Source organism: Lissotriton vulgaris, chromosome 2_2 (genome assembly GCF_964263255.1).
Source record: "Lissotriton vulgaris chromosome 2_2, aLisVul1.2, whole genome shotgun sequence".
Taxonomy (NCBI): domain Eukaryota; kingdom Metazoa; phylum Chordata; class Amphibia; order Caudata; family Salamandridae; genus Lissotriton; species Lissotriton vulgaris.
The window spans coordinates 26,586,176-26,613,700 of NC_141688.1; the positions used below are offsets into that span (position 1 = coordinate 26,586,176).

A 27,525-nucleotide genomic window follows, 5' to 3' on the forward strand; every position below is an offset into this window, starting at 1 on the left:
ATTCAACCATATCAGCAGGTACAAGGCTTATGGAATGCTATGTTCGTGATGGAAAATTATGGGATTTACTTCCAAATATAGGACCAGACCTCAGTCATGCTATCTCACGTGTATACAGAGCTCTTGGGGATAATGTGACATACACCAATCCAGCATATAGCTGGTATCTGGTTTGTACCATAACTAACTGAGGTCTAATGTACTGAGTGACAGCTTTTCCACAATGCAGCCACCAGGCACAGAAGGCAACCATCAGACACACTAATTAGAAAGGTATGCAAAATTACTGTTGGCTAAGGAAAATATCTCTCCAAAGAGGATCTAACACGGATTCTCATAGATTAACCATCTATATATGTTTATTCTGCTCTCTGTTAGACTCGTTTTTCCCTTGTTTTTCTGCCCTCTGTTATTCCCTTGTTTTTATGCCTTTCTGCCCCGTTAGACTAGTTTTTTGTGCTCTTCTGCCCTCTGTTAGACTCGTTTTTCCCTTGTTTTTCTGCCCTTCTGCCCTTTGTTAGACTGCTTTTTGTGCTTTTCTGCCCTCTGCATCACCACATCATCACTCATCGCTACCCCAGCATCACTCAGCACCACCACATTATCACTCAGCGCCACCACAGCATCACTCAGCGCCACCACAGCATCACTCAGCGCCACCACAGCATCACTCGGCGCCACCACAGCATCACTCGGCGCCACCACAGCATCACTCGGCGCCACCACAGCATCACTCGGCGCCACCACAGCATCACTCGGCGCCACCACAGCATCACTCGGCACCACCACCGCACCACTCGGCACCACCACCGCACCACTCAGCACCACCACAGCACCACTCAGCACCACCACAGCACCACTCAGCGCCACCCCAGCTTCAATCTGCGCAACCATTCAACAACTGGTTCAAATATGTTCTCTCAATGTTTCAAACTTTATTACAAATGTCACAAAAAGATGTTAATATTTCACTTCTGTTCTTGGATTTTCATCACAATAAAATTAACTGAACATAATCTTCACAAAAGTTATTTACAAAGGTTTAAACTATTTCCATTATAAATGAAAATCACTTTTATGTAAGCATTAATTTAAAAAAATTAAAAGCATTGTAATTTGTAATATCAATACAGCTAAGTCACGTAAATACAAAACATGTTGCATTACAAATGCTATAGGTGTCACATTTGCGAAAGGTTTAACTATTGGCATTGTAAATGACAAAGCTATTAATTTAGCTATTTTCAAAACCAACACATAAATAAAAAAAAATTGTCATTTACAAGACCAATAGCTCAAATTTTCCTAATGCGAGACCTATTGCATTGCAAATGCTTGTTCCAGTTGGGCGTGGACCATGTGAGATTGGACAATGCATAGATGGTGGATGGTAGTTATCCCGAGACCTCTTATGACATCCGGAAGCAAACAATGCTCCTTTTAGGTTCTACCCTACCTAAGGTCATAAGCTGGTACAAACGGACACCCTCAAGGTCAGCAAATTCTGCTTACTTACGGACCACAATTTGGAAAGATATAAGGTGTGCTAGGCTAGTGACCTAGAAAGGTAGGGCGAAACAGCCGTAGGCATACTACGCCATAGCCAAGGCTAGAAAGGTGCCCCCTGTCAGACGAAAACATCCTGGAAGAGTCATAAGAGGCCTGGGATAAAAGGAGGTCAGAAACTAATGATACAGTGTTCATAGACTTGCAGACTGAAGAGGTACGGGGGAATACATTAAAAGAAACTGTGCCAGTACCAAAAAAGCTTACACCCATGTACTCTAAAGACGCCAGAGCGCATCAGCCTTCATACTGTACCTCCATTCTGAGAGGAGATCAAAATCAGAGGTAAGACAAAAAAAAGAACGAGAAAGGTTCAGCCTAGTAGCATGGCTCATGAGTCTCTAGGCTTTGGCTGTGTAGGTGTCCCAGACAGGTGTGTGGGGGTAGGGAAGTGAGACTACCTACCACATACAAATGCTATGATGGCAAGTGGACTACGTTCATTCACTGGTGTAGTAATGAAAACCTGCCATATACTCTGACTGGATGCAACCACCAGCAAATCCCTGATGCATTTTTATTTGTATGCAAACTCTTGTATGCCTCCTTTAGGGTACACCTACCCTCTACAGTTTCATACACTTGAGGTACCATGAGGACGGAGGAACCTTCTCACCACTGCAGTGATTTAAAAAGTTATTAGAGGAAAAGAAAAGAATTTCACCACCAAAGTCCCTGCCCTTGCCTGAGTGGAACCTCAGCCTGGTACTGGTGCAAACTCATGCAACACCCATTTGAACCATTGCACAAAATAGTACTCCTATTCCTAATTCTAAAATTGGCCTTTCTAGTTGTTATCATATCCTTATATAGTGTGAGGAATTGCATGCCATTACTATTCATGAGCATTACCTACAGATATGTATATAAGTATATAGTAGTCATGAGAACTAACCCACGGGTTATCCCAAAGTTATCATTTCCATGAAGACAAATAAATCTGAAAAATGCAAGGCAGTAAAGGCACAACACACCAGACATGTGAAGGGCCATCATGTACCACCTACCGGAAACATTAGGAAAAGCCAGCAGTTTTTCACATCACGTGCACCAGGGAACACAGGTCTCTGGTGTCTTAAGGAACTATCACAAGTTGGATAGTAAAACCATCCAAAACAGCTATACTTATGCAACAAACAAGGAGTGCATTCTACAAGAAACAAGCATTTGCAATGCAATAGGTCTCGCAGCATTAAAGTTTGAGTTATTGGCATTGTATATGACAATGTGTTGCATGATTTTTTTTGCAAACTCTGTATTGGCGCAATCCAAATAACAGACTAACATGTCCACCACTCAAATTAATTTCATATTTCACTATACTAATTCACCACTATACTTTATGGGTTCCGGAGTAGCGTGCTACTTGCCGAAATGGCACTTCAACACCTTATCAGGGGTAGCAAGCGCTATATAAAGGCAAACCTTTTTACCTCTTCTACCCTTTCACTATTCTTCTCAATCCAAATAACTGACCTAACATATCCATCACTCAAATCACTTTCACATTTCTCTATACTAATTCACCACTAATCCTTTTTGGGTGGCGAAGTAGCGTGCTACGTGCCGAAAAAGCGCTTTGGCGCCTCATCAGGCGTAGTAAGCGCTCTATAAATTCAATTACGATACAATTGCAATACAATAACACCTGAGAAACTGTCCTTTTTTTTTTTTTTTGGGGGGGGATACTGAGGTTGGTCCTGGAGGATCTTAGATGCTTCCTCCTACAGCTAAAGGTAGACTAGATAAATGAAAAAGGATGCTTCTCTTCGAAAAAGCATTTTTTGCAAGTTGGATAAAGGTCTTGGCCAAAAACTTTACAGTAGCAGCCCTAAAGTTGCACACTAATGAGCTTATCAGTGGATGTCAAGATAGCTCATTACTAAAGACGTTGAAGGCTTTCTTGTGCATCACTTTGAGGAAGTAGGAACTACGATGTGCTGGCACCCAACTGAACTGTATTGATGTGTAGCCAGTGTAAAGTCAAAGTGTATGAGTCTGGTTTGATCGCCATGACTTTGTATGGGGTCGGGAGGTTTCTTTGTATTCACCTTCACTGGATATAAGCCAAAACCACAGGTCATCCCGTGGACTTGGAGATGCAACAGCTGAACAAAGGCTTAAGCTTAAGTTCTATCAAACACCTGGGGTGTGATAGCACGTGTTCTGACAAAAACAAATCTTTTTCAAAGGGCATGGGACACTTCCCAGGTACTCTCTGGCAATAGAGACCAAAGTGGTACTTGGTAACAAAGACCACAGCTTGCCCACAAGTTCGGGTAAAGGTATTTTTGTCATTTCTCAATTTGCTTGGAATCCCTGTCCAGGGAAAGGGATATGTAAGGTAGCCCCATCAGGTCTGTCAAAAGTGGTACAACATGAATTCTCTCAAGATGATACCTGGGCTTAGCGGCAGTGCCGTATCGAGGATGCCGGGAGTGGAAATACAAGACAGCGACATGCCGCCCCCAACCCTCCGCCCCGTGGTTGGGTACGTCAATACAGCCATTACAGGGTGCAAAGGCGCCCTCGTGCCCCTGGTGTCACTTCACTTGCTGCACTGCTGATAACAACGCCCCTGTACAGTGGAAGGCATTCCTTAAACAGGCAGAGCGGTCCGCACCCTAGCTTGTGACGAACACAGGGATTCCCTCAGACACCACTCTATGCTTGACATACACTCCACGGCGCTACACGTGAATATGAGGTGGGCAGTATTGTTCCTCGATGCAAACTACACATTATACAAGCTGCGACAACGGAGCTTTCTTGAAAAGGTTATTTAAATCATGTGCTCACTCTGTTAAAGCGTTTGGCTTGAAAGAGATGCCCGTTCACCCGGTACAGCTTCCTCCATCTTCTTGCCCCGCATCGGTAGATCGATTCTGTGGAGAACAAGCATTACCCCTTCCTCCAGCGCTTCCGCAGCCTACATTGCTGCTCGTCCTGGTTCCTTTGCGGGCGCCGTCACTCGTCCCCAACTCCGCCGGGTTTCCGAGGTGAAAAGGAAAACGAAACTTAAGAAGCTCACGCGCACGACCAAATTCTAAGGCGCGCTTCGTAATCCGACTCTGCCATGCTGTTTGAATGCTGCGCATGGTGCGCGTGGCCAGCTCCTGTCTCCACTCCTTGTCTGCTTTTGTCGGCTGAACTGATCACTATAGTTCTCTGGCGAGAACGCACTTTGTGCGTTTCTAGCCGAGACCTAAAAAATAGCCATTCTGGCTCTCATAGCGAATGACTCCATCAATGGCATATGCATGGCCTTCACATGGTCATCAGTCCATACCTTCACAAAGCAGGAAGGCACAGACAGGGAAAAGTTCTAAAAAGCCTTTGTGCGACAACCTACACTCTTCAGCCCATCTTTCCACTAGCGACTAATACCGCTATGTAATCTGTGCACCACATGTGAATCCTGCAATAGTAGGTGGGTACTTAATGGTAACCGCGGGAAAACGGAAGATGACAGCCAATTACTTTGCATTGTGGGCTTACGTTTGACATCCTAGGGGGACTTGCTATCCCAACCTCTGGTAAACGCCAAAAAGAATGAAAAAAATAAGACGATACGAAGAGTTCCAGACTGAAATGAAGCTATTCTTGAGCCATTAATGTTGAATAAGAAGGAAAGCTTTATTCAAGTAGAAGAGCTCCGTACATTCATCCAGCTCAAGCTTGTAATCAAAAAATAACCGTCTCATACAAAAGATGCACATCACAATGACATAGGTACATTCCAGCTATTACATGTATACAATTCTAATAAGAACATAAGAATGTTAATGAATGAATTCTTAAGTACACAACACATCCCCTCTTTCTTTAGAAATAAAAAAATAAAATAAAATACCTATAACTAGACATAAAAAAAACTATACTAGTTAAATTTACCTGAAAACAACCTAGAACTAAAATATTCATATGTTCTCAGTAATGTAATCTTTTAACCAAGATGGCACCACCCTTTTCCTTGATGAATGACGAAAAGAAGTGGAAGCTTCACTTGGAGAAGTAGAAGCAGAAGGAATGGATTCAGCCAACACAGAATTGTTAGCAGACAACTCACTTTCACATTGGTTGGTATTGGAATCAACTCCACTTCCATCACTGCATTGCATTTCATCAGGAGACACAAGAGATTGATTAATAACCTATTCCTTTGGAGGAGTACTATTAAAATCCTCCCTATCTAAATCTTCGGGCTTCCATGTCTTACCAGTAACCATAGGCTTACACAAAGCGATCGTCTTCAGATTCTACACTTTCGCGTCATCAACTCTCACAGCATTAAGGAGAACTTCAATAACTTTACAAGGTTTAGAATATCGAGAATCACCCTTTTGAACCATATTGGGGTTTTTAATACGAACCCAATCACCAACTTTGATATCAACATTCTTAGTGCCATGTTTGAATCATAGTAATACTTACTTTTATTATGAACCCGTTCCATACGTGCTTTCACCGCATCCTCAGACCAAGACTCCACTCCACCAGAGAATAACCATGTAGGGATAGGCTTAGAACGTGGATTCCTTCCTTTCATAAGTACAAAAGGAGAAAACCCAGTATTCATTCACAGTGATGCAGTAATTCCATTCGGTTTTCCCTATTTGTGTAGGCCAATCCATATTGCTGTTCAAAGAAAACTGAATAGTATTCTTTGAAACACGATTAAATCTCTCTACTAAACCATTTCCACTTGGATTGTAAAGTGATGTCGTTCTGTGAGTAATACCTAGTTTCTTGAAATAAGTTTTTGCTTTTAATGACAAAAATTGTACCCCATTGTCTGTAAGAACACAAGAAGGAATATCTTCCGCAACAAAAGTTTCATCAAAAAATGAAAGAACAGAATCTGTGTCTGCCCTACCAACCATCTTGACCACCGGCCACTTGGAGAATAAATCCATTAGAACAATTAGAAAACAATGAGAACCATCAGGTTCTTGAATAGGCCCCATAATGTCTGCTGCCACTTATTCCCAATGATTCTTTGGAAAAGAACCCTCTAACATAGGGTGACAAGTATGGAGAGTTTTATCAGAAGAAGAACATGGAATACAATTCCTTACAACCTTCTTTGTTTGAGAATCACAACCAGGCTACCAAAATAATCTTTTAACCAACAATTTTGTCCTGGATGCTCCTCGTGACAAAGTTCAATAATACCCTCACGTAAGCTCTCTGGAGGAATTATCCTCTCACCCCTTAAGAGTGTATTATGCGAAACTGACAATTCAGACCTAATTTCCCAAAATGGTCTTAACTCTAAACTCAAAGTATCCTTCTTGACAGACCAACCATTGACACTGTACGCAATGATAGCTTGTAAGGTCTTGTCTCTAGAATACTCATTGTCCCATTCTTCCTTACTATAAGCAGATAACCCATCATTATGTACAAAAGCAATTTACAATTCATTTCACTAATCACTTTCACACTGTTCCAACATGACCGGCATCCTAGACAAAAAATCTGCAATCACATTACTCTTGCCTGGTACATACAAGATCTTGTATATAAAATTTTGCATCCTCATAGATTTTCTTGCTAATCTAGCAGATGCAGTAATAACACCTTCTGTAGTTAGAATTTTCACCAACGGTTTGTGATCACTGCGCAAAGTACACATTTTTCCCCAGACAAAAATTTAAAATGCTCTAAAGCCCAAGCGCATGCTAAAGCTTCTTTTTCTATAATTGGGTATTTCTCCTCACAAGGAGACAATGATCTTGAGGCATAAACTTTCTCAGAACCATCCTTGTCAACCTGGGACAAAACAGCCCCAAGGCCTTTATTACTCGCACCCGTAGTATACTATCGAGTGAAGCATCAAAACAATGTAACGCAGAAGCCTTGGCAATTGCGTCTTTAATTTTAACAAAATCCAAGTCACAAGCTTTTGACCACACAAAGCTAGAATTCTTCTTTAAAGTTGGCGAATATTGTAAGTTATATTTGCAAAATTAGGTACATACTTTGAGCAGAATTCCGCCATACCTAATAATGACCTAACATCTTTATTGGTGGGTACCGAAGCTTCAGAGATCGAAGAAACCAAAGAAGGCTTAAGTCTAACACCTTCTTCATCAATCACATGTCCCAGGTATGTCACACTCTTTTGCGCGAATTTACACTTAGAATGCTCAACTGTAAGACCCTTACTCTCCAAAATACTCAAAACTCTTTTCAATCATGTTAGGTGTTCCTTCTCCTCACTACCAAATACCAGAATATCATCCTGAAAAAAATCTTACACCTTGTTCACCCTTGAAAAGCTGGTATATCAACCACTGAAACGCGGCAGCAGCCGAAGCTAACCCGAAGGGCATATACGTTTATATTGAAAACATCCAAAGGGTGTAACAAAGGCAAACATTTCATTGATTCCGGGGACAAGGAGATCTGGTGATACGCAGATGACAAATCAATGGTGGAAAACCTCCTTGCACCATTCAATCTAGCCACCATTTCATTATTCTTAGGAACCGGGAACTTGTCCACGACAATATTACCATTCAAATACCTTAAATCTACACATAAACGGATTTTACCGTTGCTCCATCTGGCTAGGACAATCGGAGAAACCCATTCACTTGCTTCAATTTGTTCAATGATATCACTTGACAACTATTTGTCCAATTCATTACTATCTTCATCTCTTACTAACAGAGTAACACTCCTGCACTTGTGTACTTTCGGACAAGCATTATCCTTAATGATAATTTTATGTTCAAAACTCACTAAATTGCCCAGGTCCTTGCTGAACACTTTAGGAAATTCATTCAAGATACTCTTTGTGATAGCTGTGCTTTCATCAATCACCAAAACTTGTTCACGACTGTTGGGGTATGTGCAATTGTTTCTGATCATACCAACCAAGGCCTGGTGGCCCTTTCTTAGCAACATACAACTTCCCCCTACACTCTCTACCTTTAAATTTGAAAGCAAACCAACAAAATCCCAATAGATCAATAGGTTCCCCTCCATAGCCTTCTGGATGAATGTCAGGACTCAGCGATTTCTCACCCACTCTATGTATAAATGAAGATTTCCACATATCTTTATTAATAATTGTGAAAGGTGAGCCAAAGTCAGCGTATATTTTAACCTCCACACCACCTATGTCCATTGTGCAAATTGATTTTTTAATGACATCTTCATGACGAATTCTTAATGCAAGTTTATCATGCAAATTCATTACTAAGTTGCCCTCTTCATTGTTCTCATTATTATCATCTTCATCCTCCATGTCATTAACAAATTTGACTTTACTCCTTTTCCTGTTGCACGCCCGTGCAAAATGGCCTTTAACACCACAATTAGTGCAGTTAACCCTCAAGGCTGGACAACCTTTAAAATCAGCTAAATGTTCCAAACTATTGCACCTATAACATTTCATTTTTGAATTTGAAGGAACTTGTTGAAACTTTGAATTAGAAAATTTTGCATTAGAACTAAAATTCCTCTTGAAGAAGATGTACACTTCTTGTCAATAATGTTCACTTTACTTACATCAGGAATAATCGTTGTGTTATCTTGTTTCAAAATGTTAGCGCATCTGCCTGACATTTCTGCTTTACGTACAATGGCAAGAATATCATCTAACTGAGAATCTCCGTTTACCCATAACCTATCTTGTGTTGATGAATTGTAAGCATGCATAACAATTTGATCCCTGATGAATTCTTCCTGTAATACACCAAATCTACAATCAAGCGCTAGTTTTTGAAGGTTTGCAAGGTAATGATCGATGTTTTCATCTTTCAATTGTTTCCGTGAAAAAAGTTGTACCTAGTAACTCCAATACAAACCATAGGAGCAAAATATGTATCAAGATGTAGTAAGGTCAACGCTTAAACATTTAAAGCACCTGGAAAACTAGGTTTGTTCATGTTTTCATAAGCTTTCAATCCATAAGGGCCTAAATTATGTAATAACAACCCCTTTTTTGAGCATCTGACATTTTCCCTTGCTCATCTAATGCAGCTATATAGTTACAGAAATAAGGCTTTCACTCTAACTACTTAAGTGGTGGTTCATTACCTGAAACCCAAAATGCCTGCGGAGCACTAATATTATAATTAGGCTGAGACATGATATCTGGTTAGTTAATGTTGAACAAGAATAACCACTTTAGATGAGTAGAGTAAGATAGAAATGAATTATAAGTATGAAAGGCAAATGCAATCTAAATAGCAATGTATGAAAAATTCTCACATAAATACAACAGTGCTGGATCGCATACTTCAATAAACTGGTGTGCGAATCATCGAAAATGACGTCGCACAAAGGTTAAAATTTTAATTAAAAAGTACCGTAGGTAAGCGTAACCACTGCTGAAATGGTGTGTGAATCACCGATGTAAGTCACACAATAATAAATGAAAGGTGCTTAGTGTGTGCAAATCACCGCTTCATGCCTCGCACAGAATCTAATCTGCCGTTAGATGTGAAAATGCTGTAGGTGTGCGAATCACCGCTTCATGCGTCGCACAGAATCCGATCCGCTGATGAATTCCACCACTCGCGTCGACGAACTTCAATAAGAAACTTGAAATGCTTGAACCCAATCAAAGATGGCCGATACGTGCGTCAAAAACGTCTGTAATCACACGCACGGAACATCACGATGCCTCCAAGGTTCCAGGATGTAGTTCAACGTCACAACTCCTCCAACGTTCCAGGATGAAGTTCGCCTCGCGTCAGAGTGTTCAGAAATGCAGTTTGCCTCGCGTTGGGTGTTCGGTAAGTTATTTTTCAAATCATTACTCCCCGAGACTGTACACTAGTAAATTCTTGATCCAACGAATTCCAAAGAAGGTTTAAGTCGATTACCAAATATCCAAAATATAGCGGATATCCGGAATGCTCCAATTAATTAACAAATCCCCCCCCCAAAAAATAATCCAACGACGAATCAGAGCCACTTTTTCCAATAAGTAAAGTCACACCAACGATATTATATATTAAAAAAAATGTGGAGAACTCACATACCAACAAGAAAGGAATTATCAAGGCAATCCTCCAATTCCAATGAATTCCTCGGTATTCCCTTACTTTTGAAGAGGGTAACGTCCAAATCCATGAAAAATAAATTCTTGATAGTAATTCTTGGTGTGCCCACGTAGGCTCTTCTAAATCCCGTCGCCAGTGAAATGAAGCTATTCTTGAGCCATTAATGTTGAATAAGAAGGAAAGCTTTATTCAAGTAGAAGAGCTCAGTAGCATGCACCCAGCTCCAGCTTGTAATCATAAAATAACCGTCTCATACAAAACATGCACATCACAATGACATAGGTACATTCCAGCTATTACATGTATACAATTCTAACAAGAACATAAGAATGTTAATGATGAATTCTTAAATACACAACACAGACCCAACCATTAGATAACCGAAATAATGTACTGCATGTGATTCCAGAAAAACCTTAAAGTAACAAACTTGTTACAGGTTATTAACAGCTTCCTTTCTCATTTTTCCAGTATTTCATATCAGTCAGTCAAACAAGCTTTATTCGACATAGTCATAAAAGCAATATGGTTGCATGTATTCATTATTTGCTTCAAACAGTTTAAAGAGGCATGTTGGTCAGCATTTGAAGCTTTCTCAAGTAAATGTCTAGCTCTTTTCCGGGGCATACTGGAGCTCAGCAAGATGCTTCAATGGCTATTTAGTTTGCGTCCAAGGTGCCCCTCCGCAGACCGTTTCTTTTTAGACTGTTGCCTTAGAAGAATGAACGGATGTTAAAATCCATAATGATGTTTTATAATCCGCAATTAACTGACCAGAAAAAGCAGTCTCCTATGGATTTTCGTGCTTTATGTATTTGGAGATAAGTGGTGTTTTCAAAAAAAACTTCAGTGTTACGAATGGAGTTGTAATTTCAGGTAATCAAGCAAAGTGAAGGCCCAAGAAAGTTTCAACTTTAACAAAAAGGTTGGGGAGTAATGCAGATTAGGATTTGTTACGGTCTCATTCCAGTATCAAATATTGGTTTAGTTTGCTCGTATTTGTTAATGGCAGTGTACTGCAAATTTACTAAAGTTATTATGAACAGTGGGATCGTGGTCTTACACCGTCATGTTATGATCTAGAGGAAATGCACTACTATTCTTGCTCTCTCACTGCATAACAGATTTTTCTCCTTGTATACTGTGTTGGTAAGGGAAATATATTTTCTTTGGGCCGTCAGTATGTAAATGGACACTGGAAATGCAACTGTCTTGTCCATGTCGTCCGTCAAATGCCAAGGACCCCTGCTAAGTAGGCTAGCAGTGGTCAAAGTTGGTCGTTCCATATATTTATTTTTTCCTAACTCTGGCATAGGACTGTGCTCATCATGGAAAAAATGAATAATGAAAATACATTTTCCTAGTTCAACGTATTGCAATTTAAAAGTACATCCTTTAAACAGCATAGTAAACAAAAAAAACTTCAAGATAGAACATTTTCTTGGAATGGCTGTCTATCTTAAGAGAAATTTATTTTTGGTTCAAATATCATTATTGTAATTTAGAAGAGAAAATACATTTATAATATATAGCAGTACTCTGTATGCCGGTATGTGGCGCCATGTGACTACTCAGTGATGCAGTTCTGCTCCGGAATTAATGTGCAGAGCCAATGGAGGTGCCACTGCCATGCGCTGAGCACAGTTCCTTTCAGCATCACCACATGAGGATCCGGAGCAACCTCTTTTCTCTCAAAAGACCTGTTTTCCTAGGAAATTGGAAAATCCAGTGTGCAAGGGAAATCTCACCTCATCTACAGGGTTTAATCCTTGTAGAGACTGTCACAAACAATTGTCTGTGACGAATCCCAATCAAGTTTGGTTGTGCTGCTTTCATTCTTACCACCACTCTAAGACCTGTGTTGACTGCTCATCGATTAACTTGTTGGCCATATGAGACTACTAGGCAAAGCCATATCTCCACGCATCGGAGTACAGTGGTCGGTTGGCCTGTTTCATTCCCAGTTCAGAAGTCACAGGAGTCGATACAAGGGTTGCTTGTCTTTGGGCGCCAAATCTTAGGGTAAGTCAAAGAGAAAACCTACAAATATTCTGCCCCTCTCCTACACCTGAGTAGGCGTGAGGCCATTTCCATGCCTCTCGATATCACTCTCGAATTTCGTTGACATCTGAGCTGACCCCTCAACTTGTTCTAGCACAACACAAGTTTCCAGGACTTTCCAACACTAATCCAAGAGTTCTGCAAGGCCATGCTCTGGCTCTTCAGTTTCCTTCTGACTCGGTCTGGTGTGCCTGCCACCCCAAGGAGTCTAAAGCCCTGCCTACTGGGATACCACCATAAGGGTTCACCCTCCGTGTCAGTTAGACCCTCCAAATCCATCTGCTCCTCTTCTAGCATCTCTAACAACTCCGCTGCCGGCTCCTGACCCATGCCAGTTCGCATTGTGATTTCCGTACTGAGCTTGACTGGGCCACACTTTGTTCCTGGTGATCCACAACCTTCATCTGACCTCCTTAGTCTCCCACCATTGTAGGGCAGGTCTCAGACACTTCATTCCTTGTTTGAAACTGATTCAGATTATGATTAGGATGCTGGTGATGAGATTGACCAACCCTACCACAAAGAAAGTTGGAATGATGACCTTCAGGATGCCATGTGTCGTGACACCTCTCCTGATTCTGGTCTCATTTCATCCCCAGGTCTCCCCACTGAGGAAAGTGGCTCCTTTGCAATGGTTGTGCAGAGGACGGCTGGAGTTTGTAACGTCCTCCTCCCCACCTTCGAGGTCAAGACTATTGTCTGGCAGAAGTCCCACAGCTGGAATAAATAAATACTGAGCCCTTGCTGCCATTCAGTGAAGCCCTCACTGACACCCTCTTATGGTCCTGGCAAAACCTTAATAGCCTCACAGTCAATCACCAGATTACAAAGCACCAAAGACCTGACCCAGGCAACCCTGCCTATTTATTCTCTGCACCCCTCTCTTGAGAGCTTGGTGAGGCAGGCTTCCACCAGTTAGACCAATCCTAATGCTTTCCTGATGACTCCCTGGATCCTGGATCCTGGATAGGTAGTCTGAGAGAAGGCCATTGGGAAGAGGATATTTTCTTTCACTAGTGTCAGGCAAGAAGGCTCCTTTGGGTAAAATTACACACCACGCAAACATTGACAGCACTGAATTCACAATGAAAAGATGAACAAAGTGGAAATGTAAAAATAAATTCTTTAAAAAGTATACAATTTATTCAAATGAATATTAAAAACATGATACAACCCTATCAATACAATATTAATCAATAAGGAAATATAAATACATTGGGCATACACAGTTAAAACACAAAAATTGGAAACACAGTAAGGAAAACTAATTCCTATTAGCACGAGGGAAATACAATAGTCAACCAGAAATCAGCTCTGATTTATGTTCCAATTGTAGTCAGAGTTGTTGTCTCCCCAGACTTAGCGTAATTTCCACTCATATATGCATCGACGCGTTTCGGTGGGCAAGTGAGCAAATAGCCAACACCTTCTTCAGGAAAAAGTACTTTGTTCCCACATAAACATAATATATCGTCATATATGGGGTTTAAAAGACCTCCAATGTTGAATCCGCTGAAGTCAGTGCCTGATAACAGGGCCCATATTGTCACCACACATAATTTCCGGAGCAGAACACCAACCGTGCAGATCTACACAACCCCTCTTGCCAGCATGCAGAGACACTGGTGAAAAGTTTCCAGATCCATTCTGACGCATGTGGAATATTTAAAAGATAAGGAATCTGCGGTTAGTCTCTACCACAGTGTTACTGAAGATAAGTAACTGGTTCTTTCTGAATGCAGCTTGTATATCTACACTGGTTTACTATTTCAGCATGGGGAATGATCCCCAATTAGTTGTGAGCATACGTAGTAAAAAAATACCTGAGCAATTTTCTGAATTGATAATCTCTCCTTCCCAGTTAACAGTTTGGGTCATTACTAAACTTATTGTCGAACTCTACCGCCACATCACATGTACTGTACCTAAGCACAGACATATGGAGTTTTCTGTTGGCCGATCAATGCCAGTGCATTGCTGTTTCCCAATGTGTTTATCGGTTTAGCTGTTTAATGTGTGCATTGTCCTGCTGTTCACTTGACTCTTCCCCCCCCTTGTGAGGATGGGATAAACCCAAGAGTCTGGTTGTTCAAGGATCTTACAACAGATACAGCCAGATGAAAGGCTAGCTTGAATTGTTGGTGAAATTGAGTATTTTTTGAGTGGCATAGACTGTTCTTTGTAGACGCAGGATATTTATCTGTTCATGCACTTTATACACATGACGATACCAAAGGGGATGATGGACGTAGCGTTTTAGCAAATCAAACACTCACCCCCAGTCAACTGATCTGGGTTTAATCCATCCTCATTCTTTAGCTCACTCTACCACTCCAGTTCAGACACGGCCATATGCAAATCAGTCTGACCCTGTGCCTCATGGGAACAGTCTAGCCCGAACTGCCAAGCCATGTCTTCCCTTGACTGGAAACAAGCATCCTGGGACCAGTTTCGGGTTTGTAACCCTCATCAGCCAGGCTATCTTGAATCCAGTGGCAGAGTGAGCAAGGAACCCACGTCTGGGCATACTCTGCCAACTCGGGGCGAACAAAGCAATACCGAAACTGGTCCTAGGATGCTTGTTTCCGGCCAAGGGAGGACCTGGCTTGGCAGTTCGGGCTGGACTGTTCCCATGAGTCACAGGGTCAAGACTGATTTGCATATGGCCAGGTCTAAACTGGGGTGGCATGGTGAGCAAAAGAATGATGGATTTAACCCAGATCTCTTGACTGGGGGTGAATGTTTTGATTTGTTCTGCATTCTGTCCATCAATTGTGTGTCTATTGCTTTATATACATGAAGCCAGAATTGGCAGATTTATTCAGAATGTTGACTTTTAAACAGCCCTGCGTTAAATGTGAAACCATTGCAATCTTTTGAACGTGAATGTGTGTTAGTGTGCACATAGAAACCTGTGTATGTATATGATTTGATACGTTTCTAGTATGAATGTAGTATGTGCCCATAACATTTCAATTTTGTATTCCACTTTAAACATCTATCAGTTTGTGTGCCATTGACTGGGAAGACAGCTGAGCTGAGAGCACTCTAACTAATCTCCTCTAACTCTCTTATTCCAGGTTCATACCTTCCCTCCAGCTATTCCTTCTCACCCTACGGAAACAAAGTATCTGGGGCAGAAGAGGTGGAGAAGTCACGGGCGAGTCCTAACGTAACCTGTAAAAGCAGTTCGGAGTCAAAGGCTCTGGACATCCTCCAGCAGCATGCTAGCCATTATAAAAGCAAGTCCCCAACGGTAAGCTGAAATAAAGATTGGCAAGTCAAGTGCCCATTTGTGTCTGAGGGCCGGGATTGGGGTGTTGCATTCCGTTCTTCTAATCCCATTCTGGTCTATTGCTTTATGTCTGACTTCTGTCTACTTGTAATTGCATTGATCAGGTGCATATGTGGACCCTCAGATTGTGTCCATGAATTAAATTGAGTTCCTAAACAAGAATGAAAAGTGTGTCCTTATCCTTGCCTTAACATAATACAGACTAGGCCAGACCATTACCTTTGCCATACTCATATTGGTACTCCGAAGATCTGTAAGGGAATAAATAGTTCCTGCTCTACATGTCTGTGATGAAAGTACTAGGCAATTTTTGAAAACTTAAAATCAGCTGACTGCCCATACTCATTATAAATGAGACCAATCCAGGATTGGCTATACTGTCACTGGGAAAAGTCATTTGGGGGACCAGGACTGTCTAGTCGTAGTCTGTGGCAGGGCTGTAAAGGAGTTAAGATGGTGGACAACTCAAAATATGATGACCAGCAGAGATTTTGCTGGTCTTCTTACTGGTGCGAGGGTGGTAGTCCCTTTGAAAACTTGCAAGCAGTGGGTCGTTTGACTGCAGAGGAAGCCGTAAAACTCATCAGCTGGTTATGGCTAAATAAAATGTCTGGCACTCAAATGGTGTTTCGGTCTCAGATGCAGGAATTTGTGGTGCATATTTTAAATATCGACATCAATCAATATTTTACTACAAAAGAGGGAGGCCGAAATATGTGTTTTATAGAAACTTTTTCAAGAGATAGGCCAATGGGTGAATCTCCACACGGTTAATATGGTAGCATTTGACCTATGGAGCCAAATCTTATCACAGTCTAAGCAAATTAATTGGCATGTCTTGTGATTGTGGATTATAACCGACATTTGAAGAATACATGTGCAGGGGGAGCAAGATGGCAGCCGTGACTCACGGCTGAGCTGCAGCGTGAAGCAGTGATGGCTCTGCCGGGATTATGCTAGGAAACACCTAAACACCTAAACACCTCGAGAAAAATGAAGGTTGAGTGAGGGATACTCTTCCTCAAGCGGTGACTGTCTTCGATCTGAACATCAGCGGGAGTTAATGAAGAAGCACGAAAGTCAAGCGGCTGAAGAAAAAAAAAGGAAAGGCGTGCTTTTCATAACGGCGTGGGAAATCAGATGCCGTTCTTTTCCTCTTACCGCAAAGCGCTGTCTTTCGGTACGCTGAGAGCGGCTGCGGCACTTCTCCTGAGGATCGGGCTTGCCGGCAGGGACGCCGGTAGAGCCCGCAGAGCTCACGGACCTAGGGGGCGGGTCCACATCGACCAGGTGAGCGGCTCCAACAGAGGCGGGGAGAGGAACGCGGATCGCGCGAGGTGCAGGCGCAGGCACCGGAGCCATCAGCAGGTACGAGAGGAACAGGCAGAGCAGCAGCTCGTATCGTGTATGGCTACAGAACTGCGTTCGGAAGGTGAGCCGGCGTCTAGGAGGAGAAACGTCAATATCAGGATAACCCCAAGGGCTACAGAGATTGCAAGTATCCCAATAGCTGTTACGGTAGCAGGAACTGCAGATTTTGAAAAAAGCGAAGCAGTGACATTTCCAAGGGCTTCAGAGAGACAACTGGTATCGGCGCTGTGCACTCCTAAGGGAATGAGACCCCCATCAGTTAGGACAAGACAAGCTGCTGCCACAGCGGCCGCTACAGCAACAGTGAGCGTAGTTGAGCTCATGAATCGCAAAGAGAAAGAGAAAGAGAAAAAAAAACTGAAAAATAAAAATATGGAGACGGTTTCTGTGGCAGGGCTAACACCAATACCTGCGGATGACCATACGGCAGTTGAGCAAGAATCTGGCCAGGATACAGTTGTCTTGATTACAGCGAATGTTGATGCTGATAGCAGGGCTCCAATGGAAGCGGGTTCCGGGACATGTGAGTTAGCAGGCAAAGAGCTCGTTAACATATCTAGTGTAGCTACCGAGTTGGTAACTACAACCTCAGCCGGGGAAATGGAGTGTCCAATCATGCTTATGCCTATGCTTGAATATGAAGCCCCTTCTCAAGTTGCAGATATCACTGCAAGTGTTTGTCAGGTGGATCCAGACCCAGCTGAGCAACCCTCTTTGGCTATAGGTGATGCACTAGCAGAGAATGCAGCGGCTAATTCCACGGGGGGCCACACTTTAGGTCAAACCTCAGGCCAAGATCAAGCCCAGAGAGGTGAATTTGACTTGCGGAAAAGCTTAATGGATGGGGGCAAAGAGAAGGAGAAGGAGAAGGAGAAAGAGAAAACCCCTAGTGAATGTTTCTTTTCAGTGACTGAGGAGGCCGACTGGTCAGCTGACGATGAGGGAGACGAGCTCCAGAGTTCGGACATTGACGGCAGCAATGTAGAAACAGAAAGTGACCCGGAAGGGGAGCCGCCGCTGACAGTTAAAATATCGCACCCTCAGAAAAGTCAAAAAAGTTAAAAATGTCAAAAAGACCAAGATGACTTAACGTGGGACCATTCCCCTACCACTCTGTTACAGGGCAATTTAAGCCAGTCGGCACATCCCCTGCAGGATCAGGATCAGGGGTCCCTACCAATGTCACAGGATACTACACAACCTTCAATGAACTCAATGATGTTAATGATGGAATCAATCCATCAGGGCATCACAGCACATCGTGAGGAAACCAGATCTGATAGTCTCAAGGCCCAGGCTACTATGAGGAAAATGAAAGGGGTGGTTAGAAAGCTTTCAAAAGCCTGTGAGAATATGGGAGATAGGGTCTTAAATCTGGAAGAGAGAATTGTCTCTACTGAAGCTGAGGTGGCAAATGCTACAAGGAAAGTGGAATCCCTAGACTCACAAGCACAGGATGTCCAGTGGAAGCTGGAGGATTTAGAAAATAGACTAAGAAGAAACAACCTTAGAGTTCTAGGTATTCCGGAAGGATGTGAAGGACAGGACGCTAAGGCTTTTATTGTGAAAATTTTTGAGAAAGCATTCCCAGACGTCGCAGGGTGGAACTGGACTACCGAAATCCAGAGAGCACATCAAATACCATTCAGGCTAAGGCAGAATGCTAGAGCTGATGATAAGCCTAGAGCAATTTTGATATACATAGGAAACTTCCTGTTGCGCCAATCTATCGCAGAAAAAGCGAGACCAGATTCTAAGAGGGCTTTTGAGGGAGGATCTTTTTTCGTAAGGCCGGACTTTTGCCATACCACTGTGGAACGGCGATGGAGGCTAAGACAGCTAATCAAGCCTTTTCAGGATAAAAAGATACAGGTGTATCTCATTAATCCTGCTCAACTTAAAGTTATCCATCAGGGAAAGACTTTTTATTTTCCCTCAGAGATTAAAGCTCGCGACTTTTTAAATTCAGTATAGATCGGGCTTATGTCTAAGTATTATTCTTAAATCAGACTAGTCCTAGGGCGGTATAATGGTGTTAACATGGGTTACCAACGGAAATGTATGAATTTCAAAGGTTTGAGGTTGTGCTATTGTATGTTTTCAGGAGTTAAAAACAGGTGTGAAAAATAAGGTTTTATAAAAAAAAAAAAAAAGGGTAATCAATTTGTGCAATTGGTTTCTACCATTGGTTCTGTTGGTTTTGGTGAAATTTCAGGGTTAGGGCGTTTCCAAATAATATGTATTTTTATGTTTGAATTCAGAGCCCACTGCACGCTGCATCCATCACACGCACAGACTCAGTCTGCGCGCTCCTTCAGGTTGGGGGCCAGGGTTAGGGGTGGGTTCAGGGTGGCTTGCGACACGGGGTGGGAGGGTGGGACACGGGGGGGGGGAAGCTAAAAAAAAGAAAGTTCTCGCAGTTAAGATGTATATTGTTGAAGATGTAAGATCATTAATGCTAATGTTACTTTATTGATTTGAAGTTTTCAGGAGTGTAATTGACTGGATAGACCAATGGCTACGACTTCTGCAGGGCTATGTCTAAGTTAAACGTAGTTAGTCTTAACATAGGTGGCTTGAATAATTGGAAAAAAAGAGGTAGGTTGGAGGAGTATATTAAAATAATAGGGGCCGATATCCTCTGCCTACAGGAAACTCATTTGTCTTGGAAAAATAAACATTGGTTGAATCTAAGGGGCTATGAAATTTTATCATGTTCCTCACAAACATCCACGATAAAAGGGGTAGCAATCATCGGAAAGACAGGGTTGGGGGGGGTTAAAAGAAGTAAGGCAGATAATTCTGGACGCTGGGCTATATGTGAAATGCACATGGGTCTTACAATCTGTACAATATACGGGTCGAACCTTGATGATCCAGCAGTAATGGATTATTTAGAGCAGGAGTTAACAAATTGGTCAGCACCTGTAATAATCTGTGGAGATCTAAACATCTCAGCAGATTTTACAAATGGGAGTGCTTATACAGGTCGGAAGCCACGGGTATATAAGGAGTTATCTTCTCTTATTAAATCCCATGGTTTGATAGATGTTTGGGGAAGTTTAAAGAGAGGTAATCCAGGGTTTACGTATTTTTCACACCCTTTTAATAAATATACCAAACTGGACTATTTTATGATAACAGCTAACTATCTTCCAAATGTGGAAATAGTAAGGTTACCCAAGATAATGTCGGATCATAATCCCCTCGTGTTAACAATTGCTGTCAGTAAACAAGGGAAAAAAGCTAGACCTTGGACTTTCGATAGGAAGCTCCTAATGGATAAGAATTATATCTCGCATCTGAAAACTTGGTGTCAGTCATATTTTGATGAAAATAGATATAGTGCTCCCCGTAACGTTGTCTGGGATAGTTTTAAAGCTGGTCTGAGAGGTGAGACGATTAGCTATGCTGGACGAATGTGGAAGAGTGGCAAGATAGAGAGGGAACGTTTATTGGGTAAATTGGCAGATGCAGAGGAACAGCATAGGAAAGATGTATGTCAGGGGTGTCAGGGTAACTCAAGCTGGGAGCGACTGAGTAGTATTAAGGCTGAACTTCAGTTACAATTGGCAAAAAAAGCTGCAGCCGGATATCAATCATATAGATCTGGAATGTATGAAACAGGGGAAAGTGCTGGTAAGGCTCTGGCGCTGCGGATAAGGCAGGCTGCTTCGAGGAACATCATAACTGAAATAAAGGAAGGAGATCAAATATATAAAAAGTCAAATGAAATCCTTGACGTCTTTAGAAGATTTTATCAAGAGCTCTATAAAGAAGAGCCAGAAAATGATGATCCGGATATAAATTGGCTGGAAATGTATATCAAACTTACCTCTAGTCAGAGAGAAAAACTGGAATGTAGCATAACTATGGATGAATTATCCGAGGCATTACAGGACTTAGCTTCTGGCAAGGCGGCAGGACCTGACGCCATTCCTCTGGAAGTATATAAATGTTTAAGGGAAGTAATAATACCCTTACTATTGGATTTATTTAATGGGGTTATCAATACCGGGGCTATCCCGGAATCCTGGACCGAAACAAATATTGTGGTCTTCCATAAGAAGGGGAAACCGAAAGAGAGCCCCGGTTCATATAGGCCCATATCACTAATAAACAGTGATAATAAACTGTACGCTAAAATTATGGCGACACGGCTGGCCGGGATCATAGGGACCCTGGTTTCTCCCTGGCAGCATGGTTTCATTCCAGGCAGAGGAACGACCGATCACATAAGGAGAGCCATCACATTATTTGATATACATGCTGCGGATAGAGGGAGGGCCGCTATGATCCTTCTAGACGCGGAAAAAGCGTTTGACCGTGTCAGGTGGAGCTTCCTGTGGAGGTTAATGAGAGACAGAGGTTTTGGCCCAAAATTTCTACAGGCAATTTGCGCTATGTATGTGAATCCAACGGCAAGGATCCATCTTATGGGTGAGCAGTCGGGGAAGATCAATATATCAAGGGGCACGCGACAAGGGTGTCCGTGCTCACCCATCTTGTTTGCTCTGTATATAGATCCTCTAATAAATCTATTAATGAATAGTAAAATTGAGCCAGCTGTCACTAATGGATTTCAGACTAAAGTACTCGCTTATGCGGACGATGTCGCTATCTTGACCACGGATCCCGATAGTGCCCTGAACGAAATTGTTAGAATTACTTCTGAATTTGGGAGATTATCTGGATATCGTCTTAATGTAGCTAAAACGCAGGTATTATGCACCAGCAATATAAATAAAACGGATAATAGATATCTGGACTCAGTTGTTTATTTAGGAATCATAATCAATGCCCAGCCAAAGGATATCATCAAAGACAATTTTGAGCCACTATTGATCAAAATTAAACAGGATTTAAGGAGAATAGACAAACTTCATCTATCAGTTATAGGAAGGGTTAATGTCATCAAAATGTCTATCTTCCCAAAAATTTTATATAAATTTAGGTCTATCCCTTTCAAAATTGAAGATGCATTGATAAAGGAAATGGAGTCTATATTCATGAATTTTGTATGGCAGTATGGCAAGGTTAGGAGATCTAATAGGCTTATGTCCCTACCCCAAGAAAAGGGGGGGCTGGGAATACCCAATCTCAGGTATTACAACTGGGCCTGCCTCCTTACAGGGATGTCTGTGCTTCTCTTCCCAGAGGATAACAGATATAGCCAGGGAGTCATCCCCACTATTTACCATCTGGCACTGGGGGGGGGGAGTACACGGGATATTGTCAAGGAAACACGACAAACGTTTCTTTAAAGCATCGGGGTATAAGATTCTGGGTGATATTTGGGAGATATGGTCTTCTATTTGTAAAGATCAGGACATCCCAAAGTATAATCAGCACACCCTATTATGGAATTCAGATCTATTCCCGCATTTAAGTGATGATGGCCCATGGAAATATTGGGAAAGACAAGGGATCACTTCTTTAGGCCAAGTAATGATTAAAGATGTCTGCAGGCCTCTCGAACTGCTGAGGACACGGTTTTCATTGCAAGGTGTTCAAGAATTTAAGTATATGCAGCTGGTTAATATCATTAAGTCGAAAAGACCGGGTCTGAATATATCTAATGGATGTGCTCTATTAGATTATTTGAAAGGCGGAGGTCATAGAATCAAGGATCTGTACAGGATACTTATGGAGAGCCTCCCCGATGATTTGATTAAGGTGGAGGAGAGCTGGGCCTCTAAACTGCAGGATCCTGACATTGATCTTGACAGAGTACTGGCATTGGACAAAAGATTTCTGAGATCATCAAATTTAAGAGCACAGCATTTCAAGACTCTGTTTAACTTATATTATACACCAGCTAAATTGTTTAAATGGGGTAGGAGACTAGACCATAATTGTTCTAGGTGCGGTAATGGGCCAGCAGACATATTACATATGTTTTGTAACTGTGTAAAATTGGGACCGATTAAAAATGAAATTGAAAAGTTTTTAGAGGGGCTGCTAGACGTTAAAATTGACCTATCCCCTACACTTTTAATATTTGGCTGCGATGCAAAGCTAGGTCTGAGTATAGAGATAGAGGCGTTGGTTTTTATTTCGACAGCTGTTGTCAGGATATTAGTTGCTGCTGTATGGAAGGATGTGGAGCCTCCAACCTTCCAAATGTGGATGTGTAGGTTGTTAGGGATTCACAATATCGAATCAGAACTTTATGCCCTTAAAGGAATTAAATCCAGAGAAATGGGTTTACGTGTATGGGCACCAGTGGCCAGTTGGAGGAAGGTAAGATGTGCGACCCCATAGATTATATTGCGGGATGTCATGGTCAATGATTTGGGATGTCTGGGTTTTTTTTACCCTGTTATTTATCTCTGTCTCTCCTGTCAAACATTACTACCGGACAATGCTGCCTATATTGTATTGTTTTTTTTTATATTATCAAGTGTATTTATCTGTGTCTATATTTTACGATGATATATGTATATATACTGATGATTTTAATGTACATTTTGCTGCTGTGAACTTTCAATAAACAAAAAAAAAAAAAATGAAGAATACATGTGCAACAGTGGGAGATAACATCTGTAAATGTATTTGCAACATATGCAGAAAGCTCAAGCTTAGGTGAAAGGACCACCATTCATGTTTCAGGGGGTCAATGTTCACTGAATTGCTCAGAAATCTTTGCATGTACTTTTCCTCCCCTGCATCACCCAGGTCCTCTTCTAGTACAGCCAGAGCTTCGGCTTCACAGCCGTTGTGGTCACATCTTATGAATGTGTCCTTAGGGCTGAATTAAAAGATGCACCGCTTCCCACTAAACCGCTCTAGAAGGGAAATGCAGACATCTAGAGCCAGACATTCTGAATTACAGCGTGGCTCCTGATATCTATGAATTTATCCATATGAACTTGCTTGCAAGGTGAATGGATAGCTTAAAGTAGTCATGTAAGTACAAAAGCTGACAAGTTATGCAGCACGCTGAAAGTGTTTTGATCATTGTTTATTTCGTATCTTAGAATATTCCCTGAAACTGTAATGCAATTAATTTTAAAAGTGAATGTGCACATGATACTACATAGGAAAAGCCATATTAAATATCTCCATGTTATCTATCCCAAGCATTTTATAGTGAGCAGCTAATTAAAATGAAACCAAATGTGTGATGGTATGTGTCGCTGTAGATACATATGCTCTGCATACTCCTGCCATCTAGTGTTGGATCGGATGTGTGCAAGTTTTTTTCTCTCAAATAAGTCTCTCTAGTCACGAGGTACAGTGACTCCTCCTCTCTGTGATATTGGGCATGGGCATCTACTCCATTGTTAGATAGTTTTCTTTTCGCCATCGTGTTCGGACGTTTGCTTCGGTGCTGCGATATAAGACCACTTTCAAGCTCCCTTCAGTTTGTTAACCTCTATACCTGTCGGTATTGCTTTCCACAGTCTTCTTTTGAAATCCTTTGATTGTCAATTTGACGTTCTCCAGTCTGGGCCTTTGGGCCTCGCCCATTCGGGCCTTGCTTCTCTTCTCATCGGCTTTGACCTACAATGTGTTGCTAATGGACCAAACTCCATTTTGATTGTCCCAACTGCCACGCGACATACCCACATAAAGTTGGCAGCCAGTATCTCAGACATTTTATGTTGTCTGCAGGATTTTTAGACCTTGGGCCAGCTCTCACTTCTATCTGCCTTCACCTAGGCAATATTTTCCCTCTTCAGGATTCCTGTAATTCAATCACTCAATCAAGTCATATTTGTAGAGCGCGGGTATTCATCCCAGAGGCTATCCATGCGCTTGCTACTGGTCTTAGTCGTACAGCCATGTCTTGAGTCCCTTCCTGAAGTCTGCCAGCAAAGATGCAGTGTGGAGGTGGAGAGGTAGGGTGTTCCAGGCTTTGGCGGCGAGGTTAAACTGTATCTCTGCAAGGTGTGCGGAGTGAAGGTTCCTGTTAGGCTGGTGGAAGTGTATTCAGTGATTCAAGTAGGTTCTTGGTTGTGGAGGGCTTTGTAGGCGTTGATCAGGATTTTGAAATGGCATCTTTTCTGGCCTGGGAGCCTGGGGAGGACCCTTCAAGTGTTGGTTGAAGTGGGTACTTTTTGGGCAGGTTGAAGATCAGTTGTAGTCTTTTCATGCGTTTGTGGTGGTGCTGGCTCAGAGTGCATTGCCGTAGGCCAATCAGCTGCTGATGAGGGCCTGTTACAGTTTTCCTGCTGTTGATGGGGAGCCACTTGAAGATCTTTAGGAGGAAGCGGAGTGTGCGGAAGCAAGCTGAGGAGACTGTGTGGACTTGACTTTTCATGGATAGTTTGCTATCAAGGATGATGAAGAGGATGCAGGCGTGGTCTTTTGGAGTCACATTATTACTGTACCTGTATTATGATTCATCTATCAATATCTTCTTTTATCAATTATTTACATATGTACGTATTTCTGTATTTTCACTTAAAACTCTTTAATAAAAAATTTCAACATAAAGCCCACATGGATGGTCTCAAGAGGGTCCCTGGTCATGAATAGAATCCCAGCATTGTCCTTACAAGACTTGTCCTCTATTTAAGCCCCTACATTCATTGCCGCCTTCAATTACTTTCCTATGGCGGGCACACTAATCTTTAATCATTACTCTATCTCTTCCTTATTGCTTCGCTCCACCCTTACCCGCTGTGTGTGAAAACAATGTCACAATGGAGCCTGTGCCCATGCACATCACCAGTAAGAGGTGGAGTCACACTGCCTTGTAACTCGAGGAGACTTCTTTGAAGAAAAATTACTTGCTCTCATCTGGACTCAATGCTAGATGGCAGGAGTATGCACAGCATGTGAATCTACAGCAGCACATTACATGAGCAGATGCTTAGAGGATAAGCAACACTTTCCCTTTGGAGCTTGAACTATTGTAGATTCACATGTGACCCACCAACCTCTGCAGTAAATAGGAGTACTGTAAATTTGAATCCAACAAATTTAAATGTTGGAATTGTCAGTTCATATGACTCCAGCATCACCACCTAGGGACAATAAAATCTGAAGGTGATGGTTGCTTAAGGAGACTTTGTGTATGTTGTAGAAGTCATCACAAGTCAGATTGGCTCCACTTGTCGATGGTGCCCAAAAAGTGAAAGTTTTTGTGTATCCACCTACTGGAAGGTGAAGTATTTCCAGCATGTTAGTCTGTTCATGTTAATAGCCTCAGTCTGTAACACTATTCTTACAGGTTAATGCGCCATAAAAGAAACATGAAATTGTTGCAACTGGTTTCTAAAAGTAATTTACATCCTAATCAATAGGAAATGAGAAGGTATTCTTGTCTGATTTGCATGTTCGCTAGTTTTGCCCTGGAGTCTTATCGAGTGCAGGCATATACTTGCTGGATGATTGAAAATATATTTAGTTGTACTCTTATTAGCTAAGTTATGCTTAAGGCCAAGTAAAGAAGTTAGTAGAAATCATGAATACTTTAGCGCCTTGATTATGCACCTAACTCTTCTACTCTCCATCTCGGTCTACTAAAGGGTTTAAGTGCCCATCTTATATGGAGTAACTGGGTGATCTGGATAACTTTGAAGACATTATTCAATGCTGTTCCCCAGGATCTGGGGAAGTGGTAATAATGCAAACTGTGATTGCATGAAAATATGATCAGGTTAAATACTTGGTCAAAGTGTTCCCAATGATCTTGAATATTGCGTCCCCAGTTTGTAATTGTGCCCCTACAATATCTGTAGGGGGTATTCTCCCAGCATTGTAGGCAAGCCTGGAAGCGGATTCCTATCCATATAGAACACCTCCTCGAGCTTCGTCACAAAGTGAATCAATGATCTGCATTTGAGGCTTAATATACCCGTTTAGTTTTTTTTATATTTTATTGTTTTTCATCTTAATAAATGTTCTCTTGTAAACATTAAACATAAGAGTCAGTGATAATTAAATTCATGCAGTAAGAATGACCAGCTAGCAGAATGCCCTACAGCGCTGCCTAAATTTCATGCATCTTAAGAGAAAGAACGGAGCAAACAATTGCTCGATAGGCTTGGGAACTCATCTACCAGTGCGGTTCGAAATGCTGTAGAACTCAAGAATATGAAGCTTTCCTCTGGAAGCCCATAGCGAAACTGTGAACGGTGATCTTCACTGCCTTTTTAGATACATACACACAAACAACTATAACACTTACTGCAGTGACTTACATAGACAAGCACAGTTCTGGTCCCAATGAGATGCAATTACGCTACAAATTGCAGT

The 27,525-nt window shown here is 41.9% G+C and overlaps 1 protein-coding gene across 5 annotated transcripts in view; it reads left to right on the forward strand.

The window, feature by feature from the left end:
- Positions 1-27,525, forward strand: part of ZNF609 (zinc finger protein 609) — a 935,315-nt gene that overhangs the window by 825,925 nt on the left and 81,865 nt on the right. For all 5 annotated transcript variants that reach the window (XM_086959222.1, XM_086959221.1, XM_086959226.1 and 2 more), the window contains exon 8: positions 15,731-15,906. In XM_086959222.1, coding sequence (XP_086815348.1) covers positions 15,731-15,906 — 176 coding nt within the window. The remainder of the gene's footprint in view (positions 1-15,730; positions 15,907-27,525) is intronic.